Source organism: Sorex fumeus, unplaced genomic scaffold, assembly GCF_029834395.1.
Source record: "Sorex fumeus unplaced genomic scaffold, SorFum_2.1 ptg000007l, whole genome shotgun sequence".
Lineage (NCBI taxonomy): Eukaryota > Metazoa > Chordata > Mammalia > Eulipotyphla > Soricidae > Sorex > Sorex fumeus.
The window spans coordinates 62,849,425-62,866,563 of NW_026606064.1; the positions used below are offsets into that span (position 1 = coordinate 62,849,425).

Sequence of the window (17,139 nt, forward strand, 5' to 3'; positions counted from 1 at the left end):
TAGTTTCCTGTCTCCACCTGGCTTACCTGAGGCAAAGGCTATCAGACTCATGCTCGTCCTTGTGGCCTGCAAGGCTGAGCAGAGCCGCGTGTCTGCTGGGTGGGAAATGGCAGGAGCTGGGCTAGGACCCGCTCCTGGAGTTGAGTCAGCTTAAACCCTGAGTGATGGGCACTTCAGGGAGCCCAAGAATCTTAGTTCTTCTCCTTTATGTCTCTTATTTCAAATCAAATGCCTCTAAGAGACACCTCCTATGGAGGGCTGGGAGTGGGGCACATCCAACAGTGCTCTGCTGTGCCTCCCAACTCTGTGCTCAGGGGTCCCTCTCAGCCATACTTGCAGATAGCGGTGCTCACAATCAAAGAAATAGGAGAGGGGTGAAGAGACAACACGGGTGTTATGGCGCTTACCTTGCATGAGCTATCCTGGAGCCTTATTCAGCAGTAAATATAGTCCCCTAAGCACCTCCGGGTATGGCCCCTTTCCCCCAAAACATACACATAATAAAACCAGAAATAAAAGTGGTGGTGGCTATATGCAAAGCAAGCACCTTACCCCCATGTTCTCTCTCCAGTTCCAAGACACGCATTCAGAGAGGACCATCTGCTTTGGGCAATTCAGGGAGGCCAATTTGAAAAAATATATATATCAGCCGGATTCCCAAAGTGCAGAAATTCAGACCCACTTCAGTACCTGTGTTCCAGTTTCATAATTCCCATTGACTCTATCCAAGATGGAATTTTCACCCCAAAAAGCTCCCTTAGAGAACCAACCAGAGCAGATGTGTTGGCACGGTCTTGTATGTGATCTTTGCTACTCTTGTCTGAGTCTCAGGATGGCTCTGCCCATCGTGATGATAAAACCGAACTTTATGTTGCAGGCATAGGCGTTTCTAGAACTATTTCCAGCTGAAACATGTCATAAGACTGATAAACCTTTTGCCCCTAGAATATAGTTGACTAGACCCAAAGACAGATGCAGTCTAATGCCATGATAGTTGTGAGGGGTTGAGGTGTATGTTTGGGAAGGAGGGGTGGGTGCTTGAAGGCTAAAAAATCTGCCTAGCAAGTATGAAGGCTTCAAGATAGATCCCTAGTTCTGTCCACATGCACCAAACATGATCACCCAGTTAGCTATGGCCAAGCGCAACCAAGACATACAAGCACCTTGGCAAGAAGTATGGTCACGGGCAAACACTAGAAGCAGAAGATTCAGGAGTGATGTGGCCATGAGTGTGGCTGCAGGTGAGCACCTCAACCAGGTGTGGTGCCCTCAGTGGACCCCACCACCAAACATGCCAGCACTTCAGCCAAGCGTGTCACCCACGCAGACAACAACAGAAAAGAGAAGGAAGGTGGTGGGAGAGGGGTGGTGTGTGTCCCAGATGTTTCCCTAGCATGGCAGGGACCCTAGTCACCTCTCACCCACTAACAACCCTCAGACAAGTTCCTGTGCTCTGACTTGAGATATAATTGCTATACAACAACAGTTCAACCTTTGACTGTGTTTTGTTTTGTTTTAAGTTATCACTATATATTTTAGGACCAGAGGACTAGTATATGGATGCCTGCCTTGCATGTGACCAACCCAGGTTCGATCCCCAGTGTGGGCCTGGAGTCCCTGGCACCAAAGACACAAATAGCACCATATCCTCAAGCCCTTGTGTTCACCTACCGGCCCAGTTGGCTGAGAATTACTGAGGGGCCTCAGGACCTCTACAGTCAGATTAAAAAGAATCCCCACCCCCAACAAAAAGTTGTTATGAATCTTTTTTCATGGTGGAGAGACAACTCAGTGGTACAGAGAGATTATTCCTAGTTTCATGCACAGATTCACCTTGGCAATGCTCAAAATGACTATTCAGGGGCTAGAGCAATAGTACAGCAGATAGGGCGTTTGCCTTACATATAGCCAACCCAGGTTCAATTCCCGGCATCCCATATGGTCTTCTGAGTACCGCCAGGAGTAATTCCTGAATGCAGAGCTAGGAATAACCCCTGAGCATCACCAGGTGTGACTCAAAAAAGCCAAAAAAAAAAAAAATTGAACCCAAATCAAGGCAAGCACCTTATCTACTATATAATCCCTCTGTCCCCCATATCGTTACAAATCAAGCCCGGGTATTGAGAGTATGGAAGGTAAGTTTTAAAAGATAGCATGGTGAAATTGTACTGTGCACAGGGGACTTGCCTTGCGTACGGCCAAGCAGGATTTGAGTCCCAGCAACACATACAGTTCCCCAGAGTCCACCAGGAGTGATCCCTGAGTACAGAGTCAGGAGTAACTGCAGAGCATTGTGAACTGTGACCCCAAAACAAAACCCCCCCAAATAATTGAATAAATATTAAAAAGAGTCACTGCAGGGTTATAATTGACCCCAACTTACAATACAGATTTTTGGTCTTTTTGTTTCTTTGGGGACCACATCTCTCGGTGCTCAGGGGACTCTTCTTTTGGCTTGATGTTGAGGGGTCACATCTGTGTTTAAAGTACCACGTTTTTAAATGTTTAAAGTACCACGTGGTGCTGGAGCTTGAACCCTGGGCAACTGCATGCAAATGATGTGCTCTAGTCCTTCGAGCCATCTTCCAGTCCCATTATTTCTCTGAAGTCTTTTGAGGCCATTCACATGTGCTCCAGCTGGGGACCAGAAAGGTGTCAGAGGGCTGGGGCACATGCTTTGTATGCAGAACCCCTGGATTCCATCCCAGGCACCTCTGGGAGTGGCCCCCCAGCACCACCAGGTACTGCCAGAACACAAACCCAAGATGTTTTTAAAAACGAGAGTCCTAGCTTGTTTGTCCCTCCACTCCATATTTTTAAAAACACAGTTCAAGCCCAAACAAGCCCATCACAGTTCAAAACAGAAGGATATCCTGCTGCAAGGTTTCAAGCAGAGTTCATGTGGAGCCCAGTCGCTGGGTCTGTTTTGAAATTGAGTTTCCTCTTTCCTGGAGTCTTTTAGACTTAAACAACCATCAAGCTTTACTTTGTGCTCCCTGTTTTTTTTTTTCTCTTTCTCAGGGACCCTTCATTATTCCCTGTTGCCGCCAGCTTCTTCACATCTTTCAGGTCTTTCTTCTGATCCAGCACTTATTTCTCATAAAGAAAAGAGTTTTTCTGTTAGGTGGAAACTGCTCTCAGTTAAGCAGTGCCTCTAGGAGACTGGGTGGAGCAGAATACCACTCACAATAGAGAGATAAATCATTGTCGTTGAGCAGAAATCCACATGTGTACAAAGTCTGACACACCAAATTCAGAGCATGCAGAACGTGTGTATACTTTCAAAGGAGATCAGTCACACAGGCTAAATGATCTGTATAGAAATATTCCTGGTTAGAGTGCTTTGCCAACTTTGCAAACGTCTCCTTTATTCATCATGGAATGAATTATTGAAATTAAAATACTTTCATTATATGTCACATGTTGAGTTCTGAATCCAAGTAAGAATTTGCAAATAAATTTTGTTCCTATTTCTTTGGGGAGCAAGAAGGTACACCCAGGGCTATTTCTGGGACTGAAACCCAGGTTGGTGCAGCTGCCACATGCATGGCAAGTGCTTTAACCTTTTTACTATCTCTCCAGTCCCTGCATATAAGTTTTTAAAGCTGTTGAGGAAAGGGGACTAGAGCAATAGCACAGCAGGTAGGGCATTTGTCGTGTTCGATTCCCAGCATCCCATATGGCCGGTCCCCTGAGCACCGCCAGGAGTAATTTCTGAGCGCAGAGCCAGGAGTAACCCCTGAGCATCGCCATGTTGTGACCCCAAAAGAGAAAAACAAAAACCTGTTGAGGAGAGAGATAGGAAAGCAGGTAGGGCGCTTGCTTTGCACGTGGCTGACCTGTGTTCAATCCCCAGCATCCCATATAGTCCCCTGAAGCCATCAGAAGTAATTCCTGAGTTCAGAGCCAGGAGTAACCCCTGAACAACACTAGGTGTATCCCCCAAAATAATATTGAAAATAAAGTGTTGAGAATGGGGCCAGAGACGGTACAGAAGACATAAGGAATTTTCTTTGAGTGCAACCCAGTTGGATCCCCAGCAACACAGTTTGATCCCCAGAGTGCTGCAAAGGGTTACTTCTGATCACAGAGCCAGGAATCATCCCCTGAGGACCCCTGGATGAGACACACCCCCTACACACACACACACACACACACACACACACACACAATTGAGGTAGATATTTGGTACTTGAGACCCATGGAAAGTTCCAGTCAGATGAAACCTCCATCTGTGCCTATATGCATAAGGTGTTACTAACATACAAATGAAGTTCAGTAATTTCCAAGAGAGCTTTCTGGAAGAGTTGACACCTAGACAGAATCTAGAAAAAATAGGAAGAATTACCTCCAGTAAGAGAGATGGAGGGAAAGGCGTGACATGAGCAACCACTGTCCGTGAGCTGTGGAGGGAGCACTCCTAGGGCCAGGGAACTCCTGGGATTCCTAGACGCCCTGTGGGGGTGTTATAGGTGAGGCTTGGGGATGTCATAGCCGGTCAGAGTCTGTTCAGCATGGCCATGAACACCGCTCCAGTCTCTCCAAGGCAGTCTAGGGGAGGCCTGCTTAGCATGCGCAGTGTGAGAGTAGTTTCTTTCTGGCCACCTGAGATTTGGGGGGTCGATAAGTCTCTCATTGAGGCCAGTCTTCATAGGAAAAACAAGTCAGCCTCAATCTCCACTGCACTTAAATAACCCCATTTTGTTGGGAGTCACACCCTGTGGTGCTCAGGGCTTACTCCAGCCTCTGCGCTCAGAATCACTCCTAGTGGTGCTCAGGAATGCTCACCACCGTGTCTAGAATCAAACAAGGCCTCCAACCTGGCTGAGAATGCACTGCCCCCTCTGTCCTGTGTCTCTGACCCAAGGATTTAAGCTGTGTCTTTTGCAACAGACAAGGATACCTGAAGAAGATGAGGAAGTAATCTGTCTAGGAAAAGAGAGGCAAGGCAACAGGGAGACAGGGAGCAGAGGAGGGGCGAGAGGACACATGCCACATGCTACATTGGGATGCAGGATGTAGAGTGGAGTGTACAGATCTTTGTCCCAGAAGACCAGAGTCAGAGGATGTGAGAATCAGAGTCCTTTCTAGGTTGTTCCAAAGTCAGAGACTTTGTTCTTTCATTTGTTTTTGTGTTTGGGCACATTGCTCAGGCCTTACTCCTGGCTCTGTGCTCAGGGGTCAATTCTGGTTGTATTGGGGATTAAACTGGGTTTGCAAGGCAAATGCCTTAACCCTTGGTACCTCTCTGGCCTGACTGTCGTCAAAGTCTTTGAACTCAGGTATTTTTCTAGTTCGGTCTCTTCATTTTAGATTTGTCTCCTGAGAGGAGTTAGTTTTGGGCTCTGGGCTGGATCTGGCTTAAGTTGGTTTCTCCGCTGGCCATGGCTTGAGTGACAGGGCAGTGATGTCTTGGCTTTACGGTTTTCTGAAATCCCTTGCCAAGGACCCCTCTCTCCAGTGCCTGCTTCTGGGTTGCCCATTAGCAGAGGTGAGATGAGCAGCATCCTCTGTGATTCATCAACAATACAGATAAATCAGTGAATATTAGCTTCCCTAGGGAGGCCGCCTTTTTAGTGGAGGTTGTTTTCTTCACAGGTAATAAAATTCCCTTAATTACCCTGAGTTCAAGTGGTGGATGATCTGGACGTGCAGATGAGTATCTTTTTTTTTCTTTTTGGGTCACACCCAGCCATGCACAGAGGTTACTCCTGGCTCTGCACTCAGGAATTACTCCTGGCGGTGCTTGGGGGATCATATGGAATGCAGGGACTCAAACCCAGGTCAGCCATGTGCAAGGCAAATGCCCTACCTGCTGTGCTATCACTCCAGCCCCGCAGATGAGTATCTTAATCCCCGAGAGGAAAAATGCAGTCAGGTCTGGAAAGCCATCAAACAGGACAACCCAAATGACCGTTTCACCTGTTCCACCACAAACTTCCACGGCCTCCTGAGACAGGTTGTAGGTGAGTTGGGCCAGGAGATCTGAATGGAGCTGATTCACACAGATGCTGTCAGAACAAGGCCCCTCTGGGTGACCTCCATTAGGAAGGGGAAAAAAAATGACATGGGACATCAGGGTGATTGTGCCCATCACACAGGCCATTTCCAAACTCACAAGCAGCACAAACTGAATCTTGGACCAAGGCCATTTGGGGTGGGGTGCCCGTGCTCCAGCCCTCTCAAGGTCAAGTTTTAATTTATTTATTTTGAAAACATCCCTGTCAGTGCTCAGAGTTTACTCCTGGCTCTGTGCTCAGGGATCACTCATGGTGGGGCTTGGGGTACCCGGATGGGCCATATGCAAGAGAGGCACCCGATGTCCGCTACTGTCTCTCTGTCGCTCCTACATTTTTATTCTCCTTCAGTCAGAAGTCAGATTCCACCATGTGCCTGTCAAAAGACAAATGCTCTGTTTCTCTCTTCTGTTGCTTTCAGTGAAAATTCCTCCTCAGAAGAGTGTCCCACTTGCCAAAGTCGGATAACACACCGGAGTCTGTGCTGGGAGAAGGTGCTGCCAAGCAGAGACGTTAGCTCCTTCCTCTGGGCAACTCAATTTAAAGTCTGGAAAAGCCCAGTTTGTTTGGCGTTGGCAGCGGGGCTATTTCAGTCAGCTGACGCTGGCAATGGAAGGCGCCCTTCCTATCCACCCGTCCCCAGAGCCCTGAGCACTGAGCAGGATGCCGGTGGTGTAGTAGGCCAGAGTGAGCTGAACAAAGCCAACAGGAGGGAATGAAGCCCATGGACAAATTTCTTAGGAGCAAAGGTAGTGAGAAGGCAGGTTCTGCTTTCCCATCTGCTGCTCATTGTCATTGCAGTGGGCTCGCTTAAGTTCCCCGAAAGACGCTTGACACAAGTCCCATATCTCAAGTGGCCAACATGCTTGCACTGTCAGCTGTGCCTGGTCGCCCACAAGGTCCCACTCTCCCTCCTTCCTGCTGCTCGTTTCCTAGTACTGACCCAGCCATTCTCTTCCCCGGGCTAGGCTCAAATTCTTTGACAGGCAACTCACTCCCTTCTCAGGGCTGGTTCAGGGCATCTTCTGTACAAGTCAAACCCTTCCCAGAATTGGCTATTACATGTCTCCTGCTCTCGCTGTACCAGAATTGCCTGATGTACAAAAAAGCAGATACTTCCCCTAAGAATCACAGAAAGACACACACACAAACACACACAGTAAATGACTTGGGGACAAGTTTGTGCTAAGGAGCTCTCTCTCTCTCTCTCTCTCTCTCTCTCTCTCTCTCTCTCTCTCTCTCTCTCTCTCTCTCTCTTTCCCTCTCTCCCTCCCCCTTTCCATCTCTCTCTTTCCCTCTCTCTCTCCTTTCTCTCCTCTCTCTCTGTCTATCTCTGTCTCTCTGTCTCTCTGTCTCTCTCTCACTCTCTCAACTTCCATGTGTCAGTCTGACCAATGGACACTTTTGATAAACTTAATTTGCTCCATCTAAATTGTCTGGCTCTCCTGCTACACCCTGTGGCTTGGACACAGCAGGGCCAGATTCAAGTTCAAATTTCCCCTCAATCATCATCATGATGATGCATCCCAGGCAATTTTCTGAGTGCTTCATGAATTTTTGATTCACTCATTAATTCCCTTAGTCCTCCTGTTACAGCAAAGATGGTGGTGGGGGGGTAAATACAATTGTTCGATTTCAGTCGGTCAGGTTCAGCCTCACCTCCGTGAGGGGTGGCCAGTTGAATAGATGAGGAAAATGACTAAGAAACGGAAGTAGCCATCATGAAAATAGGCACACAGGTCAAGCAAGAGCCTCTTTGACCCCTCTTGTGCTGGTGGATGGCAAGAGAAGCAGCAGTTAGCACCCAAGTTCATATACTGGTAACAGAGGGAAGTGAAAGGGATAAAGAGCCATGAGAAACATCCATGAAAGACAGCCATGGAGCCCCAGAGACAGACTCCAGAGCAGCGGACCTTGGCCCAGGAGGACAGTGGACAAGTGACTGCAGTCTCTGGAGAAAGAAATAGTGACAGACCTGTCACTGTCACTGTCCTCCCGTTGTTCATCGATTTGCTCGAGCGGGCCCAGTTACGTCTCCATTGTGACACTTGTTACTGTGTTTGGCATATCGAATATGACACGCTGTGCGGGCGAGATACTCTCAGTAGCTTGCTGGGCTCTCCGAGAGGGGCAGAGGAATCAAACTCGGGTCGGCCATGTTGGCTACTTGCAAGGCAAACGCCCTACCCACTATGCTATCGCTCCAGCCCAGTGACAGACCAGGACCTGTAATATCACAGATGGAAGGCCAAGAGAGGTTAGCCTGTGCAATTGGTGGGGGTTCTCCTAGAACCACCTCCCTAACCCGTACAGGGAAGAAATCGATATCCTCAATGGGGGCTGAAGCAGCAGTACAGCAGGTAAAGAGTTTTCCTTGCAAGCGGCCAATCCAGGTCAGCTCCCCAGCACCCCTTATGGTCCCCCGAGCCTTCCAGGAGTGATCACTGAACACAAAGCCAGGAATAAGCCCTGAACACTGCTGGGTATGCCCTACCTCACCCACCCCCAAATATATTCTAAATGTCTGGGATTTTCTTTTGCTAATTTTAGTATTACAGACAATAAAATACAGGGGCCTGCACTTGAAGAGCTAAGTCCAGTGTCACAGAAACATAACATTCCCAATAATCCTCTGAGATTGTAACTCTCCATACACACAGTCATGTTCTACAGCCACACCGAATCCACACCCTCAGATTCAATCATCCCAAAAGCCATACCGTGCAGTCAGTATGATGATAGCACAGATTGTACACAACGGTCTGTAGTTTCCTAAAAGGAATTTGGGCTTCTATGGACTTTGGTGTTTGTTAGGGGTCCTGGAAGCAAACCATGCCATTCCACACTCCAGAGAAGTGTGGGTAGTGCCTGTGATTCTTTTCTGGGAGATCATGCTGCTTGTTTCAGATGAGGAAACTAGAGTTCTAAGAGGCTACAGTTTCCTCCATCATCCTGGGATTCACAGGACTGTGAGAAGGTCTCAGACTGTGTGGGCCTGAACCATCTTGCCTGGTCTCTGTGCTCCCCCTTCTTCCTCCACTCTCTTCTGAAGCTGGAAAAAGATGACTGTGTAAAAGAAAACCAGTTCCAAAGCAATTGCTTGGGGACAGTGCCATAGTACAGCGGGTAGGGTATATTTGCCTTGCATGTGGCTGACCCAGGTTCAATCCATGGCATTCCTTACAGTCCCCTGAGAATTACCAGAAGTAATTCCTGAGTGCAGAGCCAGGAGTAATCCCTGAACATCGCCAGAGCAATTGCTCAGTGGCTTTTTAAAATCTCTCTCTTAAACAGAAAAGCACTAAGTCTTTTTCACAGGCATAGAACATCACTAGGCTCCTTTCCAAACTGATTTTGCTCCCACATCCTTGTGTTGGTGGGGCTACACTGCTGATGGCAGGGGCTATCCAGGGCCTGCCCTACTCAGACTTGCTTTAATCTCCCAGACTCCTGAGAGTCAGGGCCTCCATCTGCCACCAGCCACAGACTGACTCTGCAACCAATTCATGTGCTCTTGGTTTCTGATTTGGTATCAAATGTGTTATGACATCTTATTATCTCATTCATACTTTGGACAAACTGGCAGACTACTGAATGTAACCTGCCCACATGGCAGGGTCTGGCAAACTCCCCGTGGCATACCCAATATGCCAAATACCAGTAACAATGATGGGTATCATTCTCCTAAAGAGCCTTGAATATAGCACTTTCTTTAAAATCTCAGGGCTAGAATGAAGGAAATGTTACTGGGGCCTGCTCGAGGCAATCGATGAATAACAGGATGGTCGTGATTCGTGATTCGTGATCAAATGTGTTCAAAATAAAAACTGTGCAGTTTAGCAGTGTGCAGCATTTTCCTTAGAGGCTCTCTGGTTAGATGTTTGTTTTTTTGTTTGTTTGGGACATATCTGCCAGTGTTCAGGGCTTACTCCTGGCTTTATATTTGGGGATCACTCCTACCTCCTACCAGGGCTCCAGGAACCATATGGGGTGCCAAGGATCAAACCGGGTTGGCTGCATGCAAGGCAAGCGCCTACCTCCTCTACTGTCTTATCTCTTTCACCCCTCCAGTTTGATTTTTAAAACTTCTAATAACAAGGTCCAGGGAGAAGGTCCAAAGGGTTGGAGAGTATGCCTGCCTGCGGGAGCCTCATGACGCAGTCCCCTGAGAACTGATAGGAGCAGTCCCCAAGTAGCACACCTGGACTCTAGTCCCCAACACTGCCAGATAGAGCTCTCAAACACACTCAGAGGAGGGGGAAATCTTATACTGAATGAGGTATATTTATACCCATAGATCCAGTTGGTGTATTATCAAGCGCAAAGAAGCTAAGAGGAAAGGGCAGATAGAATGTGGGGGAAGAAAGTCAAAGCCCAGGGCAGGCTGAGAATATTGAAACGTGTGTTGGATTTTGAAGGGCTCTCTTCTTTCTCATTGGAAAAGCAGGGCTCCGGCAGTGTTGCTTCTGTTTATTTATGTTCCTTACTTTTCCCCTTCCGGTTCCTCAGAAGAAATTCAGGATGTTCATTTTTCCACAGTTAGTTTTTTTCCTAAACATCACTTAAGAAGCACAAGTTCTCTGCATGCCTGCCGAGCTGTTGGGGAGGGAAGAGGGGGGCTCCTTTTATATCTGCCGATCAAATCACCTAAGCTTGGAATTCCCAAAAGTATTTTTTTATCGAATGGGAACAAATATCAGAGATCCGCTTTGTTATTTCAATAAACTTAGGGGTGGGAATGTAGTAAAGCAGGTAGGATCTTGCATGGCACAAAACCAACCCAGGTTTGATCCCTGGCACCACATATGGCCCCCGGAGTCCACCAGGAATGATCCCTAAATGCAGAGCCCAGAGGAATCCCTGAACAGAGCCAGAGTAGCCCAAAACAATAAATAAATAAATAAATAAATAAATAAATCCATACAAGTTGAAAAAAGGTACTTGCCTTGCATGTGGCCACCTCCAGTGTCCTTGGCTAAATCCCAGCACCACTAGCCACTCCTAAGCACAAAGCCAGAGTGGCCCCTTAGTACACCAAGTAGGATCCAATTCCACCCCCACCAAAAAAAAAAAAAAAAACATTAAAATAGAGCGATAGCACAGCGGGGAGGGCGTTTGCCTTGCACGCGGCCAACGTGGGTTTGATCCCGGCATCCCATACAGTCCCCCGAGCACCATCAGGAATAATTCCTGAGTGCAGAGCCAGGATTAACCCCTGAGCATTGCCAGGTCACTGTCACTGTCACTGTCACTGTCCTCCCGTTGTTCATCAATTTTGCTCGAGTGGGCACCAGTAATATCTCCATTGTAAGACTTATTGTTACTGTTTTTGACATATCCAATACGTCATGGGTATCTTGCCAGGCTTTGCCGTGTGGGTAAGGTGTTTGCCATGCGTGCAGCCAACCCAGGTTTGATTCCTCTGTCCGTCTTGAAGAGCCAGGCAAGCTACCGAGAGTATTCCGCCCACACGGCAAATTAATTAATTAATGAACTAAATAAAACAAAATAGATAAATAAACGTGTGTAACTGCTCCCAGAATTTAAACCCAAGGGTTGCTTCCTCCTTGCTGGCTCTGCTATGCAGTTTACTTCATCAGCATAACCAAGGTCTCTCCTCCATCCTATTCTCTGTCCTGGCTTCTTTCTTCTTGGAAAAGTGATGTGGAGAAGGTTTATACCAGAATAGCACAAAAATCTGGCAATTTAGGATTTAACCAGATTCCGTCACCTTCTCACAAGTTACTTCAACTTAGTGCCTTGGATTTCTCCTTTGTAAATTGGGACAAATACCTCTATTCGGGGTTCGTCTGAAACTTAGCAAACTAGGTAAATCCATTTACAAATTCTTTTAGAACATATAAAATAAAATGAAAAGCCATCCAACTCTATAATGAAGCTAAATAAAATGAGTCCTTAAAATCCACAAGGGTAGCAAAAGGAAACTATTGAACCATCTTATAAAAATAAGGTGAACAATCCCATCTAAAAGTAATAACTAATTTAAAACAATGATGTTTGAAATAATGTCAATCTTAGGATGCATTTTTAATCACTAGAAAAATATCAGGGGTAATTTATTTTCTGTAAATTATTTTAATTGTATGTAAATTATTTGACATACAATTAGCCTTCCTGCCCCAACCTCCACCCCAGCCCTACTAAAGTAAACAGAAGGACAATGGTTAGAGGAGATGTCAATGTGGGTAAAAATGGTCAGTATTTTTGTTTTTTTATTTATTTATTTTTTATTTTGCTTTTTGCTTTTTGGGTCATACCTGGTGATGCTCAGGGTTACTCCTGGCTCTGCACTCAGGAATCACTCCTGATGGTGTTCGGGGGACCGTATGGGATGCTGGGAATCAAACCTGGGGCAGCCGCATGCAAGGCAAATGCCATCCCTGTTGTGCTATCGCTCCAGTCCCAAAAATGGTCAGTGATTTTAGCATATAAAACTGATTAAGGAACGACACTGAGCAGATCAGAGGATGTGAAAACCTAAGTGCCTGTGGAGAGAGATGTCAATGAGAAGTAGGACATTAGTGCCCGAGAATTCCTGAAAGTTTCACGAGTTAACACTACCAGGTTCTTAAAAGGTGGGGCGAGAGAGAAATGGATGGAAAGCAGAAATTGATGGAAAGCATATGAATAGAGAACTTGAACTTCTAAATTCCTGGCACTGTTCCAGCAACAGACAATGGCTTGGCTTATTTTTTGGAGTGATTAAACCAGGGTAGCTCCAGGCTCCAGAGTACCATGGAGAACTGAGGGTGACTGTTTCTGAGAAGGGAGGGATGAAAGAAGAGAAGGAGGAAGGGAAGAAGGGAGGAAGAGAGGGAGGAAGGGAGGGAGGAAGAGAGAGAGGGAATCATAATTAGCACTTACTAAGTGCTTCCTATGTGCCAGACTCTGTTCTAAATGCTCTACATACAAATTAATTTTAACTTTATAACAACCACCTAGTAGGAAAATAAATATACAAATTAGCCAAAGCAATTTTTTTTGTTTTGGCTTTTTGGGTATCACCCAGTGATGCTCAGGGATTACTCCTTGCTCTCCACTCAGGAATTACTCCTGGCAGTACTCAGGGGACCATACGGGATGCCGGAGATCGAACCTGGGTCTGCAGTGTGCAAGTCAAATGCTCTACCCCATGGTACTATCACTCCGGCTCCAAGGAAATTTTTTAAAGTGCAAGAAATGAGACTTACCATACCAAATCCTAAGAAAGACTGAAAAAAATAATAATAATTTAATAGTATGATCAGGATGTTGAACTAGATCATGTAGGTTAAGAAAATAGAATATACAAATAGAAACCACACCCATGAGAATGAACTTTTAAACTTTTTAGGGGAAAAAAAAGTTTCAGAGTCTGAGAGATAGTCCAAGGGTTAGGGTGTTTGTCTTGCACATATTAGATACTGATTCTATCCCTATCACATGCACTGCCAGGGGTCCCTGAGCTCAGAGCCAGAAGTATCCCCTGAGCACCACCACATACAGCCAAATACCTCCCTCACCACCACCAAATTTCAAACTGGTAAGGAGAAAAACATAAACAATTTGATAAATGGTCCTGGACAATTGTCTGTATACACATTTGGAAGATAAGAGTTCCAGATAAACTAAGGACAAAACAAAGTTAATATTAAAAAAACATGTTTATAATCTTGAACCAAGAAGTCCTTCTGCTGTAGGACCATTTTTGCAACACGCCAAATATGTGGCAGCACAGGGTGGAGATTTCTGAGGTGCTGTGGGCTGTTTTTGTTTTTAATCAATAGAATGGAGATAATAGAATTGTTGTGACATTTACTCTGATCTGGCAGAATATAAATCTCAGTTGTTACATTACACTCTGTGGTTTAGCAGTTGGGGCCAATTCTACATAGCTCAGTTCTCGGGATACTGAAATTTTCTTTTTCCTGCTGTTATTAACAACATATTTGAGTCTAATACACACCCAAAATAATGTAACAAAGTTAACTCCTATATCTCAGCACCTCTGAAAGTGACAAAAATGTTTCTCTTTTGACGTTTTCTTTGGGAGATTCCAAGTGGTGCCTCCTTTTTCCCAGGCATGTATTCCAACCTCAGAGCTATCTCCTTGGCTCTTGACTTTTGTTTTCTTTTGGGGTAACACCTGGCAAGGCTCAGAGACTACTCCCAGCTCTGTGCTGAAGGTCACTCCCCTGGGGCACTAGGAGGACCATGAAGGCCACAATGGGGATTGAACCCAGGCCTCCCACATGTCCTCAGTGTGTTAAAACTCTCTCTAGCCCTAGCCCTTGACATTATTTGAAAAGTTCTTAGCATGTTGACATGACTTATATATATGATTGCATAATGCCCATGCAAATATGTTCAGTGGATTCTAGATATACTTTGATTTTTCTCCTTTTTGAGATCACTTCCATGAAGAGAAGAAGGTACTGGTTTTTATCTGAGTTATCACTTTCATGGGAACTGCCACATGAAGTAACATAAGCTTCTCTTCACTTCCATGAGTTCTCTCCACTCCTCTAGTGAGAACAATGCTTTACAAAGCAAAAGTAAACGTATTTTGACATCTTCACAGCCCACCACATTTGGAGGAGGAGAATAAAAGAAAAACTTCTCTATGAACGAATATTCTATTGGTTGTCTGGCTGATTTTTCCCTTTCCTTGATGATCAAGTCTCCTACAAAGGAACCCTAGATCTCAGACACAAATGATGGAACCCACTTTGCAATTGACAAGCAACCTAAACAACTGCCTAAAGGGATGAATTAGCTGAAGTAGCTGGAGAGCCTGATGAAGAGGCTAGATGGAGATTCTGGGGAAGTTGACAGCCATAAGTAAGGGCCTAGGCTGCCTGGTCCATAAGAAAGAAGTCTCTCTTCAAATGGGATATTTGGGGGAAGACCATAGAGATAGTACAGGGGAGAAGGCATTTGCTTTGCATGCAATCAACCATGGTCCAATGCTCAACATCACAACAACAACATCACAACAACACCCCTGCAACTCCAGGAATCTCTCTTGAGCACAGAACCAGGAATAGTGCCTGGGTGTGCTCCCAACCTCAATCTCCTATCCCCCTCTTATTCCTCCTAAAGGGCTTTTTTCCCTGAGTAAGAGGGGAAATAGCTGAACTGGTATCATGTGGGGCTCTCCCGTAGGCCTTAGCTTAATGTCTGACCTGATGATTGCAACGCGGCAGACAGTATCCTTGCTTGGTCAAAAACTGCCGTAGAATGTCTGTTTAAACCGTATGTCTCTGTGGAGGGTTGCTGAGTGTCTGAAGGGGTAAGGGGAATGGTTCTTGCTCCCTGGCCTGTCTCAACCCCTGAGAAGGAACAAGAGTTAAAGGGATAGGGGCAGAGAAGGATCCTACCCCAGCCTCTGGTTGGGCCATTGGTGAGACATTTGGCCAGTTGGTGGGTGCCGGGTGCACTCAGCGGGGACCACAGTGCCTGGAGGACCATCTTCTCCCATTCCATCTGTTGGAGGAGAGATTCCAACCCCTCCCATAGCCTTTTGTTCCCAAATTAGGTGCATTTTCCTCTCTATACCTCTTCTATCCTTCTCATTTTGCAGCTTCTCCCCACCAGACATGAGGAGTCTTTGTGGGAAGCCCAGTAGCCAGCGTGGCCTGAAAACCTTTTAATGACCAGGAATCCCGGCAAGTTCTGTACACTGGACTCGGGAGTTGCAATCCAATCCAGACTGGGTAGATAGGAAAATCAGCCGGACAACCAGTAGAATATTCACTTTGAAGTTATCCTTGAATAGTAAAATTGTGTGCCCCCTTACTTTCTTTGTAGAATGACCAGTCCATGGGCGAGATGCAGATCATTGGAGGCCATGACCTGTCGACACTGGCTGGAAAGGTTGGTTCATGCCGCTGTCTGGTACTCATTGATATCTTGTCTGGGGAAACCAGTAACCTTCGTTTCAGCTCAGCACTTGTCTGGGCTTGGCTAATTCATGCAAATGGACATATATAAATCCCTTTAATGATGTCTCTTTTATCAAACACTTCATTTATTAGGCCTCCAGGATATGATGCTAACCAAATCTTGGTCTCCTAGCTTTCCTCCAATCTTATTTCTGAAAGCAGTGTTACCACTTACCCCTTCCAAAATTTTTAATTCACCCTTTCAAGAAACGTTCACCTTAAAAACAAAAACACTTTTTCTTGTATTTGTCTGGGGTTTTTTTTCCCCTTGATGTTTCTGCACCTAGGGACTTCTGTGGTATTTAAATCGATTTGCTGAAATGTTAAAAATTAAAGGACAGAGGGGTCAGTGCAACCGTATAGCAGGTAGAATGCTTGCTTTGCATATAGCTGACCCAGATTCAATCCCCAGCATCTCAGATGGATCCTCAAACCCTCTAGGAGTGATCTCTGAGCTCAGAACCAGCAGCTAACCCTCAGCACAGCTAGGTGTGACCCCCTAAAAGCAAAGCAAAATTAAAACCTATGGAGGAAATGGAACAAAATTCTTGTAGTGGTGAAGGTGAGGGCATCATCGATGGTGACAGAGCTGGGGAACAGCTTCAGTGGCATCAAGCCCAGGACACTGCACATGCAAGGTGTGTGCTCCACTTCTTGAGCCATATCCCTGGCCCAAATGGATTTCTTGAGAGTATATTGCTCAGCCCTTTGACTTTCCACCCCTCTCTATTGAAAATAAAGTAACTGTGTGGAGTAATAAAATCCCGTGAATTGCCAAAGTTGCAATATTATGTAATCAAGACAGTGTGGTACTGGAATAAAGACAGACTTTCAGATCAATGAAATAGATTTGAGAGCCCAGGGATATGTGGACAACTAATGTTCAGCAAAGGAGCTAGGAATACAAAGAAAGCAAGGATATTTTTATTAATGGTGTCGGAAAAATTTCTCAGTTAAAACAATTAACTCAGACCTCCGTTGCATGCTATATATAAAAGCACTGTAGCACTGTCCACCCGTTGTTCATCGATTTGCTCGAGTGGACCCAGTAACATCTCTATTGTGAGACTTGTTACTGTGTTTGGCATATCGAATACGTCACGGGAAGCTTGCAAGGCTTTGCTGCATGGACAAAATACTCTCGGAAGCTTGCTGGGCTCTCCAAGACGGGTGGAGGA

At 45.8% G+C, this 17,139-nt stretch overlaps 1 protein-coding gene across 1 annotated transcript in view; it reads left to right on the top strand.

Moving 5' to 3' along the window:
- The window catches only part of PRTFDC1 (phosphoribosyl transferase domain containing 1), a 95,238-nt gene that overhangs the window by 52,956 nt on the left and 25,143 nt on the right, over window positions 1-17,139 (top strand). Inside the window, exon 4 of the mRNA XM_056135684.1 lies at window positions 15,828-15,893. Coding sequence (XP_055991659.1) covers window positions 15,828-15,893 — 66 coding nt within the window. The remainder of the gene's footprint in view (window positions 1-15,827; window positions 15,894-17,139) is intronic.